Here is a 25,923-nt window from a genome sequence, read left to right as displayed (position 1 = left end):
ATATGCAGAAATTCTAATAGTTCACCTAATTTCAGTTCATGTGAATCATTTACCATCTAAACTGTTGTGGAAATATATTTTCAATAACCAAAAATATTGTATTTTCAACTTGTTTGAAGCTGGTGTACAAAACTGAAAGTAAAAGACGCAAAAACAAAACTTAAACACGGAAAGCATAGAAATAGCGCACATAGAACATATCTATCGCTTCTCACATGCTGACCAAACTGCGCGCAAATTGATTTTGTCCACCCACACCAGACGCGATCAGGACACGCAGGTTGAAATATCAAAACAAACTCTGAACCAACGATATAAATTTGGAGACAGGTCAAAAAGCATTAAACATGTATGGCAATTTAGCTAGCTTGCTGTTGCTAGCTAATTTGTCCTGGGATATAAACATTGGGTTGTTATTTTACCTGAAATGCACAAGGTCCTCTACTCTGGCAATTAATCCACAGATAAAACGGTAAACGTTTGTTTCTAGTAATCTCTCCTTCAGGCTTCTTCTTCTTCTTTGGACTTTATATGGTGGTTGGCAACCAACTTTAAGGTGCATTACCACTACTGACGGGACTGGTGTGGATATCAGTTAATCTTTCAATCACCCATGTGGGTATATGCTCCTGAAAACCAATGAAGAGATGGCCCGTGGGTATATGCTCCTAAAAACCAATGAGGAGATGGGAGAGGCGGGACTTGCAGTGCGTCAAGCATCACAAATAGAACTAAGTTCTATTTTAGCGCCTGGCCACGTAGACGCTCGTTCACGAGCAGTGTGGGTGCAATGATTGAATAACATGTATGTGTAAATTTATTTTGCAACGCTCGTGCACGCAATGCAAGCGGTGTGGTCAGCATGTTAAACTTGCTTTCAATGACAATGACAGCTCTATAATTCACATTTCTATATATATATATATGTATGTATGTATATATGTATATATATATTTTTTTTATTTCACCTTTATTTAAACAGGTAGGCCAGTTGAGAACAAGTTCTCACGGACAACTGCGACCTGGCCAAGATAAAGCAAAGCAGTCCGACACAAACAACAGAGTTACACATGGAATAAACAAACCTACAGTCAATAACACAAATGAAAATTCTATATACAGTGTGTGCAAATGAGGTAAGATAAGGGAGGTAAGGCAATAAATAGGCCATAGTGGCGAAATAATTACAATTTAGCAATTTAACACTGGAGTGGTAGATGTGCAGAAGATGAATGTGCAAGTAGAGATAGTGGGGAGCAAAGGAACCAAAATTAAATAACAGTATGGGGATGAGGTAGTTGGATGGGCTATTTACAGATGGGCTATGTACAGGTGCAGTGATTTGTGAGCTGCTCTGACAGCTGGTGCTTAAAGTTAGAGAGGGAGTTATGAGTCTCCAGGTTCAGTGATTTTTGCAATTTGTTTCAGTCATTGGCAGCCGAGAACTATAAGGAAAGGTGGCCAAAGGAGGAATTTGATCAGGTTGCAGGTTTAAAGAGGAAGCTTTAGTTGGGATAGTGCCCATCAAACCTGAATATTCGCCTTTTCAAGTTCTCATTGACCGAAATATATATTTTTAAACTGGACAATATGATAGAATATGATATGCATTGTAACTTCATAGTGACCTTGAAAAAACAATTTGCATAGTTGCAAAGTTCACAAGCACAACTAGCATGTTCACGAACATGACTAAGAAGACAAATGTTATTTGAGGTAAAAATGTTATCATGCCAGGATGTTAGCACTTTTTGTTGGGGTGAGTGTCTGTGATTAATGGTGGAAGAACAAATACACTCAGTGTTAATGCACACCACTCAGTAGCTAATGCGGCTTTGTACCAATATTATACCTTCACACACAGCGAAACGGTGACAAATGTGACAAGAACCAGTCCCGCAGTGCTACCACTGACCTCATTTCTAAATGATACTTTCCACAGGAAGCAAACAAACCCAGTAGCAACACAGCAATGAACATTTTGAACCAAAACCAAGCAACCTTGACATTGACGAGTGAGTTAGCGGCATAGCAGGTCATGCTAAGCAACTTTGCTGTCTTACCTTCCCTTCCCTTTTTTATTAACATACCACCTCCACTCATCTTTTAACAAGACAGTTTAGTGAGAGATAAAGAGATGGCTGGAATGTTCCGGATCAGAGTGCCATCTACTGCCTGTGCGATGCTTACCTGTCCTGCATGCTAGCTCATAACTTATCAATTATAAACTTCTAAACAGGCCCTGTAAAAATTGATAGGGAGTCTACAAAGGGCACCGGTCGACAATGTTATAACTCTACACATCAGAGATACTATGCGCTCTCTGCTTGAGGCGTTATTTATTGATTTATTTTATGTATTAATGTATTACTTTTACCATTTATCATTGAGAACAAATTCTCTCTATGGCAGATATTTTATCCATTAGTGTTGCAGTAAATTGGATTGATTTGAAAAAAGGAAGATGATAGGCTCACTTTTGAGAAAAGCTTCATAGTATTTAGAGCATGTTACTGGGAAGTGAAGGCTGTTACCAAGCGTCATGAAAGTGTGTGTGTGTGTGTGTGTGTGTGTGTGTGTGTGTGTGTGTGTGTGTGTGTGTGTGTGTGTGTGTGTGTGTGTGTGTGTGCATATGTGTGTGCATATGTGTGTGCTTGTGCAAGTGTATATTTAAGTGTGTATGCAAACATGCATATATGTGTGTGTACGTCTGTGTGCGTGTGTACAAGCGTGCATATGTGTGTGTGTGCATACATTTGTGTGTGTATCAGGGATAAGAGAAGGAGTTCAGAGGAAGGCTTCACGCTAGTGTGTGTGTTTGTTATGAGGGGTGTGTTAGTAATTTGGGATGACAGTGTGTGCATCTGTGCACGGGTTTATGCAAAGGACTGCGTGTTTCTTCAAATGCCCTCTTCCTATAATGTTGCTGGGGGATGTGCTCTCCAGAGAGGCGGAAAAAAGGAAAACAAAAACAAACAAACACACACACACACGGCAGTGAGAGCTGTCAATCATATCGGAAGCCATCGTTTATCACAGACGCTCAGAGAGAGTGCCAAGACAACGTGCACTCACACACACACACACGCAAATGCAAACAACTACAACCGAGCTTTACACAGGTACAATATTGCTATTCTTGAGATTCAAATGAGTGCTTTCATTCACCTGTGTTAATCTTGTCCACCTTATCTGTGTAGTTCCTGGCTTTTGGACTCACTCCTTTGATCTCTCCCTTTCTCAGCTTGCAGCCCGGGCACGTTCAAATCCAAGCAGGGTGAGGGCTTCTGTACTCCCTGCCCACCAAACAGCCGGACCAGCTCTGGAGCAGCTAGCTTGTGCTCCTGCAGAAACGGCTACTACCGCTCAGACACAGACTCACCTGACAATGCCTGCACCAGTACGTTTTTTTCTCATTTAGTTGCTGTCTGCATACACACAAACAAACAACACACATTAGAATATGCTACTACACTCAAGGGCCTGAATATACACTGAGGTTGTGGGTATTGTTGTGTGTTCACTTCTGCAGCCATTAAGCCATTCACGACCTCTTCCAAGACACTCAAGAAACTATTAATTTCTCGCTGGACTATGACCTTCACTCACTACCTTTATCAGCACTCTCTGAAGGGCCTGAGAACATTCCCACATTGCCACATGTACAACAAACACAGCCACTCTCCCAATGTTTTCCAAGCGCTATCCCAACGTTATCAGTGCCTTTTGCACACCGTAGCCTATCCGCCTGTGCAGCCGCCACCTCTCACTGGCAGAGTGTAGGAATTGATCTAGTGGATGTGTCTTAGTTAAGAGCAAAGAGAAAACGCATACACACACACACAGGGAGTAATCCTTTCACTTGTGGTGAACAGAGGGCCTATATTCTCTTGTTGTTAGGAGGTTTGTTTGATTCTCCCACAGAGCAGGCAGAGATAAGGCCACAATAATTGGATAACAATTGCTTCGCTGCTGCCAAGAGTCTCTCTTGTCCCCCTTAGCTGTTTCCACAAACACACATATTCATGCATGCGCACTGGAGTGCACAGGCAGGCATGCACGTTAGTGGTGTGCGGGTCAGCTGTTTGTTTACCCGCACCCGCCCGCAATTGCTAATAACCCATCCGCAACCGCCCGACTATAAGTGATAAAGTGAAAATCTGAGGCCCGCAACCGACCCTGACCTGCTAATATAGAAAATGTGCTCTAGGCTACAGTCAGATACGGTGTAACATTTTTTTGACAGGGGTTGCAGGATTTTTTTGGCCTGATTTATATATGTTTCTGCATATAATTTCAAACATTTTGGTAGGCTATTTGTTAGTCTATAATTAGATATATGCAGCTTCTCTTCTGTCATTATATGTTGCCCTAGAAGAGTAATTAAACCCTTGCTCACCAGAATAACATCATAAATAGAGAGAATGAATGCTTCAATGTAGTTGATTGTAAAGTTCTCTGTTACCTCTGCTTCTTTCCCGGAGCAAAAACATTTAGGGACTGGAGAAAAATTGCAATCGCAATTGTGATTTTCTGTGCAAGATGTCCAAATGACATTTGTTTGACCGGTTGTAAAAGTAACAGAAATCTATGAAAACGACACATGTTTCTGAAAAGATTTCAGTTTGAATTGGATGCATATGTTATGTGGTTGAAATACTATCAGCTTTTTTGATGCTGATAAAGATAGCACCTCTACAGATGATATCTAACAGCGTATTTGCATTCTCTCAAGATGCTGAAAGAAATCATATTTCTCCACTCCTGTTCCCGAGTAAAATGTTTGCCTACGTTTGATTTATAATTTTACTGCAAGAAATCCTTAATTCTGCAGGAGTTAATATTATGTATATGTGAGATTTCAGTTTCCATTTAACTCATCTGAACAGTAGGTTACAGTTCCCTTGACGTGCCATAGACCTATTTGAAGTCCCCGTCTTGACTGGGACTGTTGAATTTGTATAGTGCCTAAAAATCTTCACATATAACTTAGCTAGCACTGCTACCTTCCTCTTTTACCACTTCACCAAATCTTTCCCAAACATTACTTTTATGACCCTCCCTTTTTATTTTCAACTCTCTTATTGAATTAAACTCCGGCATTGTCCTTTTTGTGGATCCAAATTTTTCTGCCCGTTCCCAACAGCATTTGTTCTGTATGCTATTTGGCTCGTGTACAGTTAGGCCCTTAAGCTTAGGCTTACACACTAATGCCAAATAGCCTAAAATAATGAAAGAAAAACCTCAATGTAGCCTATAGATATAAATTGCACAAGAATTATACATTTATGGATTTTTAAAGATATTGTTTTCTCTTTATTCAATCCACCCGCCCTTCATCCACACAATATTTCATGACCCAAAATCCGCCGGCCCTGATATAACTGTGGGAACTGCGGGCTATGAGTCAATCCGTGCATCACTAATGCATGTGCCCGCACACTAACACACACGCTCTCATACGCTCTCCTCCTTACAGAAAGAGTTTCACAGAATGTTTATTTCATATTGAGTTCTCTAAGCACTCAAAACACAGAGAGAATTAACCCTCATCCATTACCACTACCACCAAAGTCCTATTGAAATAGAATCTATTAGATTCTACTCCCTGTTCTAAATATATTTCATGTCCTGTTGAATTGTTCAATATTGTTGCTTTGTCAATACTTCTGTCATGCCAATAAAGCGTATTTGAATTGAAATGAATTGACACTGTTTTCTTCCTCTTTTTTTCTTCTTCTTTCTTCCCCCACAGCCATCCCCTCTGCGCCACGCAGCGTCATCTCCAACGTCAATGAGACCTCCCTGGTCCTGGAGTGGAGCGAGCCGCGCGACTCTGGCGGTCGAGGTGACATCTTCTACAACATCATCTGCAAGAAGTGCCTGCCTGAACGTGGCATGTGCTCGCGCTGCGACGACAACGTGGACATCTCGCCGCGCCACCTGGGCTTGACGCAGCGTCGTGTGGCGGTCCGCAACCTGCAGGCACACACCCAGTACAGCTTTGAGATCCAGGCCGTCAACGGCGTGTCGAATAAGAGCCCGTACACTCCGCAGTTCTCCGCCGTCAACATCACCACTAACCAGGCTGGTAAGTAAAACCGAGGCTAGTCTATAGGATTGAATATAACTTTATTGTTCCATTGTGAAACGGACAGTTGTCTTTTGAATGTCTTGTGTTGTTCCTAACCTAAAAGGTAAGACACGTACAGAGTGAGAATGAATGGAAGCAAAACATGGTCAGCTGCAGAACAGGGTTTTGAAGTAGGTTAGCGGTGTGAAGTGCCTTGCTCAAGGACACAATGGCAGTGTGCTACAATCGGTGATGTTTACAATAGGGTGAAGCATTTTTCGATAATAGATGATGGTTGCTTCAAGGAAAAATAGTGATTTACAGCAGCAAGGCAGGTAAAAGCAGACATTTGTTCAGATACATTTCCTCTGCATGTAGGTGTGGGTTACATACAATATATATGTATTTTAAGTGAAGATTGAGAAGAAAAACATTTGAATGAGATTTACAGAAGGACAATTTCACACGCCCACAGCGCTCGGCACACACCACCGCAAATAGCAATAGCGAGGCAGTGCTGCTTGTATGGCTAGGCATTGAACCGACACTGTTCTGCCCACAATGATCAACCCACTGTCAACCCACAGCATCTTCGGTAACTAGGCCACCATAGTAATCTGCACCACAAAACCCGATGCAATCTGTCTTTGGTTTGCTGTATGGAGGTTGTGTGTGGATGTCTGTATTGTGTATTATTCCTAGTTGTGTAGTTTTCCCTGCTGTATGCCTATATAGCCTGGGTTTGTGTCTGGGTCTCTGTGTTGAGTTTACCCTTATGTAGGCCTACAGCTGGGGTTTATTTGTTGGTCTTTGATTTGTTGGGGTTGTGTGTTGGTTCCTGTGTGGAGTTTTCCCTGGTGTAGGCCAATAGCCAGGGATTGTGTATAAGTCTCTGATATATAGCTGGGGTTTGTGTATGGGTCTCTATGTAGTGTCTGCTCTTTAGACAGGCTCAGACAGACCCTGGGATTATCCCTCTCTGCTGCCATGTGTCCCTCATCTCCCTTCTGTTCCTCCTCAAAGCCTCACGAAAGGAATGGGAATGGCCCACTGCTTGTGCCTGGGGCTCCGGTGGGGATTCCTTAGTCCCCCATTGTTGCGCAAGGGTCGGGCACCGGGTGCCACACGGGTGACAGGCATAGACGCCAGAGCAATGGAGCAAACGGAGCAGCTGCAGACCCACTTTCAAAATAGGGGTGCAAACATGTAATTTCTAATTTTCAATGATTAGTAATGTTTTGAGCTAGTCTGTATTGAAATACATATGTCCATATTATATATGATATAATAATTAACAGATTGCATTTTGCACCCCTCCCCCTGTCACCTCAAGCTGAGTGGTTTTGACGACTCAAAAGTTTGCTTCGCTCCCGCACGACACGGTTTTGGTATAGTGGACAAAACATTTTATGCTGTAAATGTCATATTGATGTTCTTATAAAGACAGTATGAGTTCACTTTCCTAGAAAATACAAATAAGTTGTGTGTAGAGTATAACATTTGCTGTCTAACCAGAACGAGAATGGCATTCTATCTGGCCACATTTAAGGATTTGGTTGTCTAACCACACACTGACATGCACAGCTCTCTGGGTGAGGTTCTGTCTTCAAGTCTCCAGTGGGTCATGAAGTCCCTTCCATCTATGTAATGTATTACAGGTTATGGACATGTAAAGTCAGTTGGCAGGAGGAATGGAGTGCATGACACTCCATCCCTCCTGATGAGTGACATGTATTGAAAGGGTGATATTACTAAACACTTGTCATGTACTGTCTTATAAGTAGTCACCTTTTGTCCCTTATGTGGTGTTTGCCAACGCCTGATGGGCATGGCAGTGCAGATTAGTTCCAGGCCCCTCTCATCACAGATACTGGTCATGAAGCAGCCTGACTTTGGCTCCTATATCCGACCCAGCTCCTATATCACAGAGGGAGGGAGAGAAAGACTGTCACCATGCAGTCATGGAAGACAGCATTAGATACACGGTTGAACATAGCCAATCAGAGATCCTGATTCACAAGGGACACGTGCTAGCATGGTTGTCATTTCTCACTCTGGCCCAGGAGTAATCCATTGGCACAGTGGAAAGGGTCACCTTCTTACAACATACAAGACACACATATACACACAGCATTGATTACATTATCAATGGTGGTTAGGTGAATTCCAGGTGTCCTCCATTACTCTGAACCGGGACTGGTGTCTGGCCACTGCCTCAGACTTCTGTAACAGCTCCTGATATGGCAGGAGGTTTCCCACGATGCTGCTGAACAACAAATCCACCAGGTTGTAGCCTGTGAATGAAATAAAATATCATCACTCAATAAACATGTAGTGAGAAAAATAACTTTCTCTAGTTTGGAAGTAATTTATATGCTAATAGAGGGACTGTAAGTACAGAATAGATTCAGGCCGGTGACGCTGATGCCGTTTCTATGCAACCAGCTGTGTACGTTGCTGAATGCTTGCTGACACGTTTTGCTATTTTCTGCCAGAGCCAAAGCCACAAGTACCATCCTTCACTTATTTTTGCCCTAGAAAATACATATTAAACTTTTATGAGAACAGGCATGTTGTGGCAGACACCCCCGAATGCTAGCTAGCTAGCTAGCTAACTTGCAAATCCAGATTAGTTATCAATATCTGTCCGAGTTGAAATGAGTTGGCTAGCTAGTGTCTGCCAACCCTTATTGAAAGAAAGTTTGAAAGCAAGTTGGCTACATCGTATGATTAGCTAGTATCCAATGCCTGCCCTGTATTGACACTAAATGCAAATGTCCTACAATTAGCTGTTGATAGCAAGGTAGCTAGCTAACATGAGATTTGCTCATCTTCCTCTGACATGCTACATCACATTTTAGTCATTTAGCAGACACTCTTATCCAGAGCGACCTACAGTAGTGAATACATACTTTTATATTTTTTTGTACTGGCCCCCCGTGGGAATCAAACCCACAACCCTGGCGTTGCACACACCATGCTCTACCAACTGAGCCACATCATTAGCGTGATGTATTTACTTAGCTACAGTATCATTCCCCTTTCAACTGTGGTATCATAGCTAGCCTGGCTTGCTAGCATTATCAAATAATGTTGTATAATGAAAGTAGATAGCTAGCTAGTAACAATATAATAATGAACAGATTCCATTCCTGGCCATCTCCTTTCCTGGCCATCTGGCAATATTGTTGAAATGCATTGGAAGTTGGCACCAACTTTATGGAAGCCCATTTTCACTCCTATTTGCAGAGCGAAAATGTAATGTGCATGTGTTGCACCCAGATGCAAACTTGACAACATTGTCCAAAAACTCCACATGGCAGCTGGGGGCGGGCCACAATTTGTTGTCTCTGGGAAATTGGTGTAATTGGCAAAAGTGGGCATGTAAGTAATCCATACCAAAACCCTCATGTACGTCGTAACTAACTCACTTACAAAACTCAGTTTTGGACGAGACTGACTTTATGACCAACATTTTCCTATTTACACTTTGTAGTCAATTCTGACACTAGACTAAATGTTTCTGACTCATATTGATGCCACATAGGCCATTTCTTATGAGAGAAGTTGTGTATTGCCTTCAGTTGCTCACCTCTTTGGGATAGGGGGCAGTATTTTCACGTCCGGATGAAAAACGTGCCCAGAGTAAACTGCCTGCTACTCAGGCTCAGAAGGTCGGATATGCATATTATTAGTAGATTTGGATAGAAAAACACTCTGAATTTTCTAAAACTGTTTGAATGATGTCTGTGAGTATAACAGAACTCATATGGCAGGCAAAACCCTGAGAAAAATCCAACCAGGAAGTGGGAAATCTGAGCCTTGTAGTTTTTCAAGTGAATCCCTATCTAATTTGTAGTGTTAACGGGGTCATGTTGCACTTCCTAAGATTTCCACTAGATGTCAACAGTCTTTAGAACATTGTTTCAGGCTTTTACTGTGAGTAGGGAGCGAACAAGAGCTTATGGAACCAGGTGTCCCAGAATAAGGCATGAGTTCAGTCACACGCTCAGCCTTGGGAGCTAGCTGACTTCATCTTCATTCCTAAACAGAAAGGAATCGTCCGGTTGGAATTTTATTGAAGATTTATGTTAAAAACATCCTAAAGATTGATTCTATACATCGTTTGACATGATTCTACAAACTGTAGTATAACTTTTTGGACTTTTCGTCTGGAGTTAGCAAGCACGCGTCTGGAATAGTGAACCTAACACGCGAACAAAAATGGATGTATTTGGACATAAAGATTAAGTTTATTGAACAAAACAAACATTTATTGTTGAACTGGGATTCCTGGGAGTGCATTCTGATGAAGATCATCAAAGGTAAGTGAATATTTATAACACTATTTCTGAGTTTTGTTGACTCCAAGATGGCGGGTTTCTGTTTGGCTTGTTGTCTGAGCGCTGTACTCAGATTATAGCAAACGTGTGCTTTCGCGGTGAAGCATTTTTGAAATCTGACACAGCGGTTATATTAACTTGTTATGGATAGGGGGCAGTATTTTCACGGACGGATAAAAAAACGTACCTGATTTAATCTGGTTATTACTACTGCCCAGAAACTAGAATATGCATATAATTAGTAGCTTTGGATAGAAAACACTCCAAAGTTTCTAAAACTGTTTGAATGGTGTCTGTGAGTATAACAGAACTCAAATGGCAGGCCAAAACCTGAAGATTCTGTACAGGAAGTACCCTCTCTGACCATTTCTTGGCCTTCTACACTCTCTTTATTGAAAACAAAGGATCTCTGCTGTAACGTGACACTTCCTGAGGCTCCCATAGGCTCTCAGAAGGCGCCAGAACGTTGAATGATGACTTTGCAGCCCATGGCTGAAAAACAGTAGCGCATTTGGTAAGTGGTCGATCTGAGAACAATGAGACGGGTGTGCGCGTGCACGTGAAGAGTCCATTTTAGATTATCAGTCTTTGAACGAAAACAGGGATTCCCGGTCGGAATATTATCGCTTTTTTACGAGAAAAATCGCATAAAAATTGATTTTAAACAGCGTTTGACATGCTTCGAAGTACGGTAATGGAATATTTTGAATTTTTTGTCACGATAAGCGTTCGCGCATCACCCTTCGTCACCCTTCGGATAGTGTCTTGAACGCAAGAACAAAACAGAGGATATTTGAAAATAACTATGGATTATTTTGAACCAAAACAACATTTGTGGATGAAGTAGAAGTCCTGGGAGTGCATTCTGACGAAGAACAGCAAAGATAATCCAATTTTTCTTATAGTAAATCTGAGTTTGGTGAGTGCCAAACTTGGTGGGTGTCAAAATAGCTAGCCCGTGATGGCGAGCTATCTACTCAGAATATTGCAAAATGTGCTTTTGCCGAAAAGCTATTTTAAAATCGGACACCGCGATTGCATAAAGGAGTTCTGTATCTATAATTCTTAAAATAATTATGTTTTTTGTGAACATTTATCGTGAGTAATTTAGTAAATTCACCGGAAGTTTGCGGTGGGTATGCTAGTTCTGAACGTCACATGCTAATGTAAAAAGCTGGTTTTTGATAAAAATATGAACTTGATTGAACAAAACATGCATGTATTGTATAACATAATGTCCTAGGGTTGTCATCTGATGAAGATCATCAAAGGTTAGTGCTACATTTAGCTGTGGTTTGGGTTTATGTGACATTATATGCTAGCTTGAAAAATGGGTATCTGATTATTTCTGGCTGGGTACTCTGCTGACATAATCTAATGTTTTGCTTTCGTTGTAAAGCCTTTTTGAAATCGGACCGTGTGGTTAGATTAACGAGAGTCTTGTCTTTAAAATGCTGTAAAATGTTCGAAAAATTGAAGTTTTCGGATTTTCGAGGAGTTTGTATTTCGCGCCACGCCCATCATTGGATATTGGAGCAGGTGTTCCGCTAGCGGAACGTCTAGATGTAAGAGGTTAAGGAGAAGTTTATCTAAAGTCCCATGCATAACACTTGTATTTTCATCAACATTTATGATGAGTATTTCTGTAAATTGATGTGGCTCTCTGCAAAATCACCGGCGGTTTTGGAGGCAAGAACATTACTGAACATAACGCCCCAATGTAAACTGAGATTTTTGGATATAAATATGAACTTTATCGAACAAAACATACATGTATTGTGTAACATGAATTCCTATGAGTGCCATCTGATGAAGATCATCAAAGGTTAGTGATTCATTTTAGCTGTATTTCTAGTTTTTGTGACGCCTCTCCTTGCTTGGAAAATGGCTGTTTGGCTTTTCTTGTTTAGGTGCTGTCCTAACATAATCTAATATTTTGCTTTCGCCGTAAAGCCTTTTTGAAATCGGACACTGTGGTTGGATTAACGAGAATCTTATCTTTAAAATGGTGTACAATACTTGTATGTGTGAGAAATTCTAATTATGAGATTTTTGTTGTTTTGAATTTGGCGCTCTGCTATTTCACTGACTGTTGTCAAATCGATCCCGCTAACGGGATCCGAGCAGGAAGGGGTCTCTAAGAGTTAAACATTTTCATGGTGACAGCGCTTCAAACAATGCTGCCAAAAAAAGTTCAGGTCTGAGGAAAATTGGAACGTTTGTATGCTAGCTGAGAGAACACTTCTGTTATTTCTCATACTTTTTATGATTATTATGTTTCTTCACAATTTGTTGTCAAATATGTAGCCTACTCACTGTGGTATGTTGTTGAAATGGCCACTATTAAACAGAATGACAATTTGAAAATTATTGATAGTAGCCTAGTCTTATAACTGCAGGCTACAGATTTGTTCAAATGTAAAACCCTCTTATTTTCTCTCATCTAAAAATGTAAGATTCTCCAGGTAGGCTACAGTAGGATTTGTGTAGGATATGTGGTTATAAGAACCAAATACGTGATTACATTATGTATGTAGTGCTTTTCTTTGTTTCTATTAGTCAAATTAGGAATACACAATAACAACATATGCAGGCTGTATATGAGTAACTCAATTTTTTTGTATGTACTCCAATTTGCATTTTCAAGTTCATAGTTCTTGTTCAATACCCTACCAGATAATTGCCATATTGAGAAAATACATTTTTTACATTTAAAAGATAAATCAAAGATCACATTTTTTGTGACATTATTGTGATCACGTTATTTGTGACAAAAAGAAAATGAAAACGTAACAATTTAACAATGCTTTTTCTTATTAACCTACCAATTACAACATTGGGTAAAACAATATTATTTTTCCCATTTTTGATTTCATTTTCTCATTGTCATGCGTTATCCTGGCCACATTCTTAACAGTTTGGCTTGTCAATCAATCACTGTGGGTGGGGAAGGAGCAGGATGTTTGTGAGTCACATGGTTGGGAGGGTTTCAGACCAGTCAATGAATTATTGGAGGTGGGATTTTCAGGGAAGTAGGTAGATAAGTAAACTAGTCATTAAAACACTTTTTCAATATAATTGATTGTGGAAAAAACAAATAATATGTATTCCACATGTTAAGAAACAGTATAGAATTGCAGGAAAATGTATTCAAAAAATATACTGATCCCCTCCTGCCACCCTCTCCCCTCCAAGCTTTTGCACCCCCACTTTCACACAAAGTCAAGCGCCCATGGTAACAGGGACCCCCGTCCCACACTATGCACCCCCCAGGAGGAGTGTAGGTCAGGGGGGAGCAGCAGGGGGGAAGGAGAGACACCACCCAGATCAGATTATACTTAGATTCCCCACCATTCTCGCCACTCTCCGCATTCAACTTTTAAGACCAAAAATAAATAGAGACGATAAGCCGTGTGAGGCCCGCCATGGTTACTGGTTACTCCCCAGTGTCTCGGCCAGGAGGAGGCTCCCAATGACCTGGAGAGTTTGCCCAGGGAGTATTGTCTATAGGGAGAGGTTTGAGATTTTCAGGGAGGAATGGGTGGCTGGTGGTAGGCTACTACGTGGTGATGGAGCTTTGGGTTAGAGAATAAAGAGAGAAAGAGGGGAGGGTGTGAGAGAGAGAGGGAGGTCTAGGGTGGTGGTGGTGACAATGACAAGGCAGAGAAACAAAGGTTCAAAGTACCGGACTTGGGGATTAGAAACCGTTTAACAAAGAGTATTGGTGGAGAGAAGGAGAAGGGGGGAGGGGGGTGAAGAGGAGAATACTAGGAGTAAAAGAGACAGATGAAACTGGGGAAGAGAATCATTAAGAAAGAGGGGAATTTTTGAGCGTACTAAAGAAGGACTGAAGGGACACTGGATGTTAAATAAAAGCGAATGATAGGGTAGGAACTAGGGAGGTGAGGATGGATCAGGGTTGAGTACTCAGTGGGAGTGACTCAGAAACAAAACATGCCTGGACATGCCTGGAGAGAAAGGGAGAGAGAGAGAGACAGACTGCTGTGTGTGTAGTCATACACAGGTCACAAATAACGAGTGGGTTGAGAAATGAACCTGATGTGGGTGAGGTCATGTATGTGTGTGCATGTGCGTGTGTGTGTGCCGCACAGGTAGTGTATTGGATCTTACAAATACTAAGCGCCACCATTTTGTTGATTGATTCCCTCATTGCTGAGAAAGAATCACAGATCCCTTGTCTGGAAAAGGAACAGCAGAGCTATAGGGGGAGAGAGTGGCTGGCTGCATAGCGTACTAAGTATCGCAAGCACAGCACATCACAAAGATCTGCAAAGCATCAATATGCTTCGGCTTGTGTAGATATACAAAGGGTGTAAAACTCAGAAAACACAGAATACTGAATTAAAGTGCATATTTCCTTCCCTCTACCCCTCTCTTACAGCACCATCTGCAGTACCTACAGTTCACCTGATGGGGGCCACAGCGAGCACCATGAGTCTTTCCTGGCTGCCCCCTGAAAAACCCAATGGAATCATTCTGGATTACGAGATTAAGTACCATGAGAAGGTAAGCAACAACGTAAATCAACGCTTCTTAATTCCACATCCTATTTCACATGATGTAATAATATTGTCCCGTAGGAAATAGTTCAACACCACAACAATAACAACAACACTTATGACAAAGTCTTAATCCGGTCCCTCTGTCCGCTGGGCGTTTAGTTGATCCTTCCTTCCTGCCTTTATTCCTTCTTCCCCTCTCAATTCCTCCTCCTTTTCTTTTCTGTTTACCCCCAATTAAAATATTCAAAAATCTTTATAAAAACAAAGTTTTTCTACTAGAGTTCTTTTTCTATCAAATTGACTTGTTGATGATAAAAGGCTGTGCGTGATGACATAGTGGACATAAATGCTTTTGTGGTTACATTCCCATGTAAATAAATAAAAAATAGTTATTTTCATTTTTATGTGTTATTTTCATTTTTTTATCTAATTTTTAACTCTACTGGTGATTTTGGCAAAATATATGTTGCGTTATATAGTGAATGTGCCCACTGGTCTTGGCACGTGCGCTCTAACCAACAGCTCGCAGATACAGTGCCTGGTTGGCTACCTACTGTACATGATGAGATTATTGTTGATAAGAGCGATATCATTTTTATTTGTCAAACTGCTGCCAAGCATCGATCATCTTGTCACCAAAATAAGACCCTCTATATTTATTGGAAAAAGAGCATCAAGCTCATTAACATGCACTTTCACCACCCTGTGGAAGTTCATCATAACTTAATTGTATATAACTGCATGCTTTCCCGAGTCATAGTGGGAGGACCACACAACATATCCTGTTATTAAAGTTTACAAATGGAAAGTTAACGGACAGATTTGCTGTTTCCATCAGGCCTGACGTGATATGTTTTATTTGACATGGACTTTACTCGCATAATATATTTATTTATTAGATTTTTTATTTCACCTTTATTTAACCAGGTTGGCCAGTTGAGAACAAGTTCTCATTTACAACTGTGATCTGGCCAAGATAAAGCAAAGCAGTGCGACAAAAACAGCAACACAGAGTTACACATAAACAAACGTACAGTCAATAACACAAAAGAAAAGAAAAATAGAATCTATGTACAGTGTGTGCAAATGTAGAAGATTAGGGAGGTTGGCAATAAATTGGCCATAGAGACGAAAATAATTACAATTTAGCATTAATACTGGAGTGATAGATGTGCAGATGATAATGTGGAGGTAGAGATACTGGGGTGCGAAAGAGCAAAAGGGTAATTAATAATATGGGGAAGTGGTAGTCGGGTGTGCTATTTACAGATTGGCTGTGTACAGGTACAGTGATCGGTAAAAAAAGGTTGGATGGAAACCTGGTTAGTGTCTCTCTCTATGTTTGTTGTGGTGTTGTACCCACCGATTAAAGCTCTCCAGCTATTCTCGCCTCGCGCTGCCTCTCGCCATCTGTACGGTGAGATTTGTTGGACATGGCATGTGCAACAAAGCGGTTGGAGGGAAGGTGATGAATATGGATGATATGAATGAGGGGATGTTGTTTGTTTTAGTACATTTTTGAGGCATTTCTTAACCATTCTCTGTGCGTTTGGTTTGGCAGGACCAGGGTGAGGCCATCGCCCACACCATGACAGCCCAAAGGAGCTCTGCCCGCATCGAGGGGCTCAAGACGGGCACACTCTACGTGGTCCAGGTCCGGGCCCGCACAGTGGCTGGGTACGGCCGCTATAGCAGCCCCGCCGACTTCAGCACCAACCTAAAAAGTATGAATTAATTTTAAAAAATTCTCCCCATGAGCAGAAATTGGGGTTTGTCAACAGTCTAAAACACATACAGGGACGGCATTGACACAAGCATGCATCAGAATACTACTGAAATTCTCACACGCTGTAAAACAGGTACACATCTCGTGGTTGCGATGATGACTCACAACTTGGTAGCAGCACGGTGGGTTTGCTTCATGCGAAGGCCACATATAGCCTATTGTATAAGTGTTCATTGTAAATCGCTTTGGATTAACACGTCGGCTAACTGACCATATTACATCACTTGCTTCCTACCTCCACTTCCTTACCCTGTGCCCCTGCTTATAAATATGTAGAGGCTCAAAAGCCTTACAAAAGGTTTATACTTCTTTAGGCTTATCATTGAAATAATAAACCTTTGGTGCCTGTCTGCCGAATCATTTATGACGATGTCTCCCGTTATTTGACTGTCATTCCAATTTATATTAGAGCCAGTTAGGCTACAGTACTGTATCGTGAATCTAAAGGTTGAAACTGACAAAACATACACTGGGGAAACTGCCAATATCCTTCCCATTCTCTCTGATGCGGAGTGGTGAACACAAGGGCATGCCTGTCTTTACATAAGCATATGGTTTCTAGGAGTAAGTGTAGGAGTGGTTTCTAGGAGTAGCCGAAGTGTAGGAGTTGAAAGCCTATACAGATATAGGATCTTAATTTCATCACCCTGTTGCAGGAGAGCGTTCTTGCAATGCAGGACATTTTTAACTTGTAGTTTATTTGAGGTTTAAAAAGGCTTCTGAAGTTTGTAATTTCCACTGTGAAATTTCAGACTTGATTTTCCCTTAGGAAAAATGTATCAACCCCTACAAAAATGTCCACTAATAATAATCCCCATCATAATAAAAATGTCCTGTTGCAGCAGGATTATTGTCCTGCTGTAGCAAACTGTTTCAAATCATTCTATACAGGTGGGAGATGCACGCATACATTACAAGGACAAAGTGATGTCGGGAGTTCGCCTAGTCGGAGGGTGTGAGGGCCGTGTGGGTGTAGTGTATTTGTATTTATGTGATAGTGGTGACAGGTACCTATGCTTCACCCTGACCTCTAACCTCTTGACCTCTAGGTGACCCCGAAAAGTCTCTTCAGGAGCAGCTGCCCCTTATTGTGGGTTCTGCCACCGCAAGTCTAGTCTTCATTATCGCTGTAGTCGTCATTGCCATCGTCTGCCTCAGGTGAGAATAAACATAGTCGATACTACCCAGTGAACACATTGTCGTTTAGACGAACGTTGAAGAAGTGTCTACGTCCGACGTTGAAGCCACGTTCATTATCAAAAGCAGTTGACCAAGCTCATACAATAATAGCTAACAATAAGCCATACTTCAGTTTGTGGATGAAACAATGTTAGCATAGCAATGTTAGCAAGTGAGAAAACCGCATATTTATGGTAATTCCTGGCATATTTGATTTACAGATTGAAACACCCACACAAAAACGAAATGGAAATGTCAACTTTTGAATGTGTTTACGTCCTTAAACACACAACAGGAAGACAGGGACGCTCTACACTGGCTGCCACCTAAGAGTTTTGCGAGTTAGAGATTAGCTCTATCCAGTGGATAGTCCATACAGATTTCCCTCCCAATCCCTCGCTAGGCTAGCCCACTGGACAGAGCATGAGTTTCAGCTGCTAGAAGCTAATAGGCCTGCACTCATGGCCTTGTCATCGAGTGCCCGGGTATATGCACTTGGATGCTGCCCGTCCCAAAAACCTGGACACGGCCCATCCCTATTGATTTCTATTCACTTGTAGGATATTAGTCCATTTAACTTTATTATCCATTCAGTTCTTGTAAAAGCCTGGCCGTGGTCTTTCAACTCTACTGTACATAGTACTACTCATCTGTCACTGGGAGTCTGCAGGTTGGCGACGTGTTCAAGTTTGACACCCTCCCATTTGGCGACTGGTTGGCAGTCATCCGCCTCTCGCGGCAGCGGTGGCATGGTTCACTGTGAGCCGCCCGTTCTGACAGGCCTGGGCCCTGTCAGGCTGAATAGTCTATTTCTTTGTCTTAGCTTAGCTCGCTAGCATCTGCCACGAGAGAAGAAAAAAAAGAAGGAAAACTCAGAGGCTCCTTGACATATTCTGAAATGCATTTGAATTGGAAATGAGATGCAAATCACCGGCGGGTATTATTGCCCCGGTTACTGGTTAGACAACAAAGGAACCACATTAACATGTAATTTCAACAACCCCACCCCCTTCGCCCTGTCATAGCCATCTCCCCCGCATTAATGGACTGATACTGAAGAAATAAGAGAAAGAGGAGGATGAACAGAATAAATAAGGGGGATTGGGAGTGAACAGTGTATTAGTCTGAACCAGCGTGCAGGAGGGAGTGTTAAGCTGGGTGTTGAGGGAGACAGCTGAGGCTGCCATTGGATGAGGCTTTGTCCTTCACTTCTAGAGTTGGGCCATTATATTTTCTCTCAGCTGCCATTTCAGACATATAAACAGAGTCCTACTTTTCCTGTCTGATATTTTATCTTATTTTGTAGTTTTACCTGAAATTCTCTATTTCTTAGTTTGAAATATAAAGATATCGTAGTGAGCAGCAATACAGTGGTATTCTCTATTTCTAATGACACGGCTGTGCTGAAATCATCGCCACTCAATCCTGTTCCATTGAGTATTGCACCATACGGTACTTGACTGACTTTGTGTTTTTACTCTGGTTTGCCCCACAGGAAGCAGAGGAATGGCTCCGAGTCAGAGTACACAGAGAAACTGCAGCAGTACAGTAAGTCTCTACTGCCTGTCCTCCATTATAAGCTATCCACGTGATCCATATTCTAACAGCCGCCCTCTGAGCTAGACTTAGTCCCTACATCCAACAGTATACCCACACACTACATGTCAAAAGCCAGTTATATCACAAGATATGTGTCAAAAGACTGTTTATGTCATTTAACAGGCACAGATTATTTAGGCAGCATTGGTACACTCTTAGCACCTTTTTTTCCTATCTAGAACCTAACCGGCTGTACCCATACTCTGAGTCGGTATTCATGTTTAGAATTATTTTTTATTTCACCTTTATTTAACCAGGTAAGCCAGTTGAGAACAAGTTCTCATTTACAGCTACAACCTGGCCAAGATAAAGCTTGGTGTCATAAGAAGGAATTCCCCTCGACCACGCCCACAAATTGGGGAAAACAAACATTCTTTCCTATTGACCCCCATTGTAAAAAAGCCAATTTCATCACAGATGTTTTGTTATATGAAATAACGCTGTGTTGTTCAAAGAAACCAGGTCAAAAATCCCGACCTACGGTTCACAATGCTCACTAAAAGGGAAATAGAGCCTGCGAGAAGAGCCCTGTGGCTTCAATCTATTCAGTGTGGGAAATTGTGGGGACATAATGGCCAAGTAGGCTACATGTAGCTATGTGTGTGGAAAACATTTCATCACATGAAAGAGATTTAACTAATTTAGTATTTAGTATAGTCCGTTTGTAACTCCAATCACTTCTTGTAGCTATAAATTCTGTTTGTTTGTGTTGTTGGTCTTGGCTAGCTTAATGTTCTGATTGGCTAGCACTCACTCATGTAGCTAACTTTAGCGCCGTCACGAACGGGGCATGTGGGAAGCCCTACAATATTATGTTTTTCTAAGTAGTGAGAATGCTTGAGAGCAGGAAATGTTCAAAAGTAATCTTTTAGACATGTTGTACTTTTCTTAAATATAATTTTGTAAATGAGGAAACCAAGCAGACAACAAGAAAATTGCATTTTATAATGGTGACGTTTTTGCTGTGAGTCAATTGGGTAACCAAGATAACCAAAGGTTGTTTTCCCCACAGGCGGGTGGGCCGCAACATTCTATTTAATACCTACTGAGACGATGGAAGAACCCTTTGAAGAAACCTTTTGGGTTCCATGTAGAACCCTTTCCACAGAGGACTCTACATGGATCTCAAAAGGGTTCTACCTGAAACTAAAAAATGGTTCTACCTGGAACCAAAAAGGGTTTTCCTCTGGGGACAGCCGAAGAACCCTTTGGAACCCATTTTTCTGAGAGTGTAGTGGTTGTGGATCTCATTGGTGTTAATCCTCGACTGTAAAATCCTATGTTAATGCACTCATTATCATTAGAAGCAAAGCTATCATTACAACACGTAGGCCGCCTTCATGCATTTAATTGATAAACAATCAATGCTATACAAATAATTTTGAATGGTAATTTCTGCTTGACTGCCTTGATTCATGTGATTATTTCCACTATTGAATCCCCTATAGTCACGCCTGGAATGAAGGTCTATATTGACCCCTTCACCTACGAGGATCCCAATGAGGCCATCCGCGAGTTTGCCAAGGAGATCGACATCTCCTGCGTGAAGATCGAGGAAGTCATTGGCGCAGGTAACCAACAAAAGCTCCTGAGCTTCAGGGGGAAGAATGCTAGTCACCTCCAGGCCATACCGTTAGAGGACTTCACGCCAAGCGGTACTTTCACTCAATTCATCGTCCCAACCCCCCCTTAAACCATCCCCGCCTCCCCTCGCGCTCCCCCCATCCCCCCAGCACTAGCAGCCCACCTAATCACAAATATGCACTTACACCTTTGCAAAAAATGTTGCGTCCCCTAATTCGCTTCACTCACAACTGTAGCTCCCCCTTAGGTTGGCACCTAAGTGCCTTTATGATTGCTACCTCCTTTCCCCACTTTTTATCTCTTTGTTTTATTAAACCTTTAACCTCTAAGAACTGCCCATTCCTGGTCCTGGAGAGGTGCTCTGTAGTAGGAAGTTATTTTGTTTGTTCAACTGTCATTAATCAATGACTTCAATTGATTAGCTCCCCAACTTGAATCTAACTGACTTAATCATCATCTAGGAGAGTTGATTGGCTATTCAAGAAGCTAGAACATCATCTCTAAACTCCATCCCCCTCTTTAAGTGTCTTGAGGGCCACTCTAAAAGGGGGCCACTCCAAAGTCCCTTTGACCCTTGACCTCATCACTTATTGTGGTCATCCTTCCTGTTTACTTCTTCCTGTTTACACCCTTGCTCCATCCCTCCGCCCCTTTTTGATGTACTAGTTAGAGTTAAAATCTTGATATTTTGAAATATTAGTAATACTTTTGCTAAAAAGCTGCAGGACTGTTGTCGACTCAGAGTTAGCCTTGTATCTGAGCCGAACGAAGACTTGTGGTGATGGGAATTTGGATTTTGAGGTGTATGTCGCCTGCAGCTGAGCCCCCTCTGCTCTACTACTGCTACCACTACCACGGCTTAACATCTACTGCTGCTACTTGAACCCGTCGCTTCCCAGCCTTCGCCTTTAGTGACAATCCTCAAACCCTGTTGCCCCTCTCCTTTACCCTCCCCCTTTCCCTCACTTCCCTTGTTTCCATCTCTCGCACACACACTCTCACACACTCTCGCACCCGCTTGGTGTGTTAGGACCTAAACGCAAAGCCTCCACGACCCCCAAGCTTCTCTCGCCTCCAGCCTCTTCTTCCGTCCCTGCCCCTGACTCATCTGAATACTAATCTCCCCAACCACCCCTCTACCCCCACCTATTTCTCTAGCCTCCCACCTCCCCACTCTCTTATCAAACCCCCAGACTACCCACGCTAACCCACTTTTCCCTACGTTATTAGTTCTCCTTCGGCCGTCCCTCACTCTCACCTTTCATCCCCCTTTTCTCTGCCACTCCTAGCCACCGTACACTGCTCGAGCCCCTCTCTCTCGCAGTCTCCCGCTTCCCTTCCCTGGCTCCTTGTTTCTAACCAGTAAACTGTCCCTCTCCCATCTCTCCCCCACTCTCCTCCACTTTTCCGATCCTTCCTCTCTTCCCCCCTCCGTCTCTCTCTCTCTTCTCTCTCTCTCTCTCGCTGTCTCCCATTCCTCGTTCTCATAGGAGAGTTTGGGGAGGTGTGTCGCGGGCGTTGCAAGCTACCCGGCCGACGTGAGATCATTGTGGCTATCAAGACACTCAAGGTGGGCTACACTGACCGGCAGAGGCGGGACTTCCTGAGTGAAGCAAGCATCATGGGACAGTTCGACCACCCCAACATCATTCGATTGGAGGGCGTGGTCACCAAGAGCCGGCCAGTCATGATCGTCACAGAGTTTATGGAGAACGGGGCGCTGGACTCTTTCTTGAGGGTAAGAGAACCTGTGGAACATACTCACACAAGGGTGCACACACACACAATACTAAATAATAATAATAATTTGGTGGGTGCATACACACACACACACAAGGATATGTTTAGAATTAGCTAATTATTTGAAACATTGAGCTCAGGGTTTGGCAAAGGTAATAAAAAAAAAACATAATTTCACATATTGCTAACATTACCCACCACCTACTGTACCCCCAAAAATGTTTTCATAATAACAAAGGCCTACCTTGCTGTCAATATCTGTACTAAATCCATTGAACATGCACTATATAAAAACACCCAGAGAATTGATACTCTTGAAAACACATCATAAATGTGTATCTGTAATCATCTCATCATCTGCCAAAGTACCCAAACATGTCTTCCTAATCTTCCCTAATAATAACACCCTCTCTATCTCTGTGGAAAAGACCCTAACCCCCGTCTGTTGTCAGTATCTTACAAATGTGCCACTCCTCTCGCTATCTCTGACATTTACAGAGGTTTCACTAGCCTATGAATCACTGCCAAACATTGTCTGACACTGAGAAGGAGAGAGAGCGGAAGATTGAAGGAGAGAGAGATGGAGGGAAGGAAGGTTTGAAGAAAGAGGGTAGAGAGAAAAGGGTGAAACAAAAGACATGGGAGAAACAGAAGGAGAGCTAGATGGGAGACAGGTAGAGATATGGGGGAAATAAGAAAAAGGGTGAGGGAAAGAGACACAAAACAAAAGAGAGAGTTGGTAGGAAAAGAGAGAGCGGCAAAGAGGTAGAAATGGGAGTATGTTAAACAGTTAAACTAATTATTGAATATAGATTATAGTATAATGCTTGTTTATCTTTTTCTTTCTATCTCTCTGTCTTTTCCAGCTCAACGACGGGCAGTTCACAGTAATCCAGCTTGTGGGGATGCTGCGTGGCATCGCGGCGGGCATGAAGTATCTGTCTGATATGAACTACGTCCACCGGGACCTGGCTGCACGCAACATCCTGGTCAACAGCAACCTGGTGTGTAAGGTGTCTGACTTCGGCCTGTCGCGCTTCCTCGAAGATGACGCCATGGACCCCACCTACACCAGCTCACTGGTTAGTGTGTAGGACACTTTGGTAGTGTGTGTATACATGTGTGTGCGGGCATCTACACTGCATGACCAAAAGTATGTGGACAGCTGCTCGTCGAACATCTCATTCCAAAGCATGGGCGTTAATATTGAGTTGGTCCTCCTTTGCTGCTATAACAGCCTACAATCTTCTGGGAAGGCTTTCCACTAGATGTTGGAACATTGCTGCGGGGACTTGCGTCCATTTAGCCCCTAGAGCATTAGTGAGGTCGGGCACAAATGTTGGGCGTGTAGGCCTGTTCGCAGTCTGCGTTCCAATTCATCCCAAAGGTGTTCGATGGGGTTGAGGTCAGTGCAGGCCAGTCAAGTTCTTCCACACCGATCTCGACAAACCCTTTCTGTATGGACCTAGTTTTGTCCCCGGGGCATTGTCATGCTGAAGCAAGAAAGGGCCTTCCCCAAACTGTTGCCACAAAGTTGGAAGCACAGATTCGTCAAGAATGTCATTGTATGCTGTAGCATTAAGATTTCCCTTCACTGGAACTAAGGGGCCTAGCACGGACCATAAAAAACAGCCCCAGACCATTATTACTCCTCCACCAAACTTTACAGTTGGCACTATACATTCGGGCAGGGAGCGTTCTCCTGGCATCCGCCAGACCCAGATTCGTCCGTCGGACTGCCAGATGGTGAAGCGGGATTCATCACTCCAGAGAATGTGTTTCCACTGAGTCCAATGGCGGCGAGCTTTACACCACTCCAGCCAACGCTTGGCATTGCGCATGGTAATCTTAGGCTTGTGTGTGGCTGCTCGGCCATGGTAACCCATTTCATGAAGCTCCCGGCGAACAGTTATTGCGCTGACAGAGGCAGTCTGGAACTCGTTAGTGAGTGTTGCAACCAAGGACAGACGATTTTTATGCACAACGCGCTTCAGCATTCACCGGTCCCGTTCTGTGAGCTTGTGAGGCCTACCACTTCATGGCTGAACCGTTGTTGCTCCTAGACATTCCACTTTACAATAACAGGGTTTACAGTTGACCAGGGCAGCTCTAGCAGGGCAGAAATTTGACGAACTGACTTTTTGGAAAATTGGCAACCTATGACGGTGCCATGTTGAAAATCACTGAGCTCTTCAGGAAGGCCATTCTACTGCCAATGTTTGTCTATGGAGATTGCATGGATGTGTACTCGATTTTTCTACACCTGTCAGCAATGGATGTGGCTGAAATAGCCGAATCCACCAATTTCAAGGGATGTCCACATACTTTTGTATATACAGTATAGTGTCTGTCAAGTCTTGAATGAATCGTAATAAATTGGTTTTAGTGTGCGTTTCAGTTTTTTGTCACTGAATAAAGAACACAATCACAAATTGTACTGTAGATTCAATAAGAATCACAATGAACTTGTTGTTCAGGGTTTTGTGTGTATGTGTATGGTATTTGTGTACCTCAGTTTTACCTGGCATCTTATCATAATCAAACGTGTCTCAACCAGTGTAAGTTTGTCTCACCCTCTCTTCCCTCTGTATGTGTGTAACTCTGTGTGTGACTCCATCCCCAGTATTTCACGCTCACCTACTCATTCGCATATCCACAGGGAGGCAAGATTCCTATTCGCTGGACGGCCCCCGAAGCCATCGCCTACAGGAAGTTCACCTCGGCCAGTGATGTGTGGAGCTACGGCATCGTCATGTGGGAAGTGATGTCGTACGGAGAGCGGCCATATTGGGACATGAGCAACCAGGACGTGAGTGGAACTTGCTTTTATTTACTTTACTGGACTTGACTTTGTTTAAGTTGACTTAGTTTGACATTCAACGTTCCCGAAAAACACTGTCACATCTTCAAGCTGTCACTCTCCTACTCTGACTCCCACTTTTTCCTAACTGGTTCCCCTTCTCTTTCCTCTCTCCCCCCTGCCCCCTTCTCCCTTCTCATGCTCTTTCTTATCTCCCCCCCAGAGTCTGCTGACTCTTCTTATCTTGACTCTAAACCCACCTTCTCTCCTATCCCTTCTCTCCCCTGTCATCACCC

General features: G+C 42.7%; 1 protein-coding gene across 9 annotated transcripts in view; it reads left to right on the top strand.

Annotated features, from left to right (window-relative positions):
- Positions 1-25,923, top strand: part of LOC106613452 (ephrin type-B receptor 3) — a 123,011-nt gene that overhangs the window by 72,429 nt on the left and 24,659 nt on the right. For 5 of the 9 annotated variants that reach the window (XM_082956680.1, XM_082956683.1, XM_045687252.2 and 2 more), the window contains 10 exons: positions 3,245-3,400; positions 5,756-6,091; positions 14,819-14,943; positions 16,501-16,663; positions 17,775-17,883; positions 19,400-19,452; positions 20,952-21,158; positions 22,578-22,825; positions 23,694-23,909; positions 25,487-25,636. In XM_082956680.1, the coding sequence (XP_082812806.1) occupies positions 3,245-3,400; positions 5,756-6,091; positions 14,819-14,943; positions 16,501-16,663; positions 17,775-17,883; positions 19,400-19,452; positions 20,952-21,158; positions 22,578-22,825; positions 23,694-23,909; positions 25,487-25,636 (1,763 nt within the window). The remainder of the gene's footprint in view (positions 1-3,244; positions 3,401-5,755; positions 6,092-14,818; positions 14,944-16,500; positions 16,664-17,774; positions 17,884-19,399; positions 19,453-20,951; positions 21,159-22,577; positions 22,826-23,693; positions 23,910-25,486; positions 25,637-25,923) is intronic. The other 4 variants (XM_045687258.2, XM_014215695.3, XM_045687257.2 and 1 more) reach the window with 1 other exon arrangement.

Source organism: Salmo salar, chromosome 10 (genome assembly GCF_965601325.2).
Source record: "Salmo salar chromosome 10, fSalSal1, whole genome shotgun sequence".
In the NCBI taxonomy this organism is placed as follows: Eukaryota; Metazoa; Chordata; class Actinopteri; order Salmoniformes; family Salmonidae; genus Salmo; species Salmo salar.
Note: the sequence above shows the minus strand (reverse complement) of the source record. Positions and strands in the feature narration are given on the sequence as shown.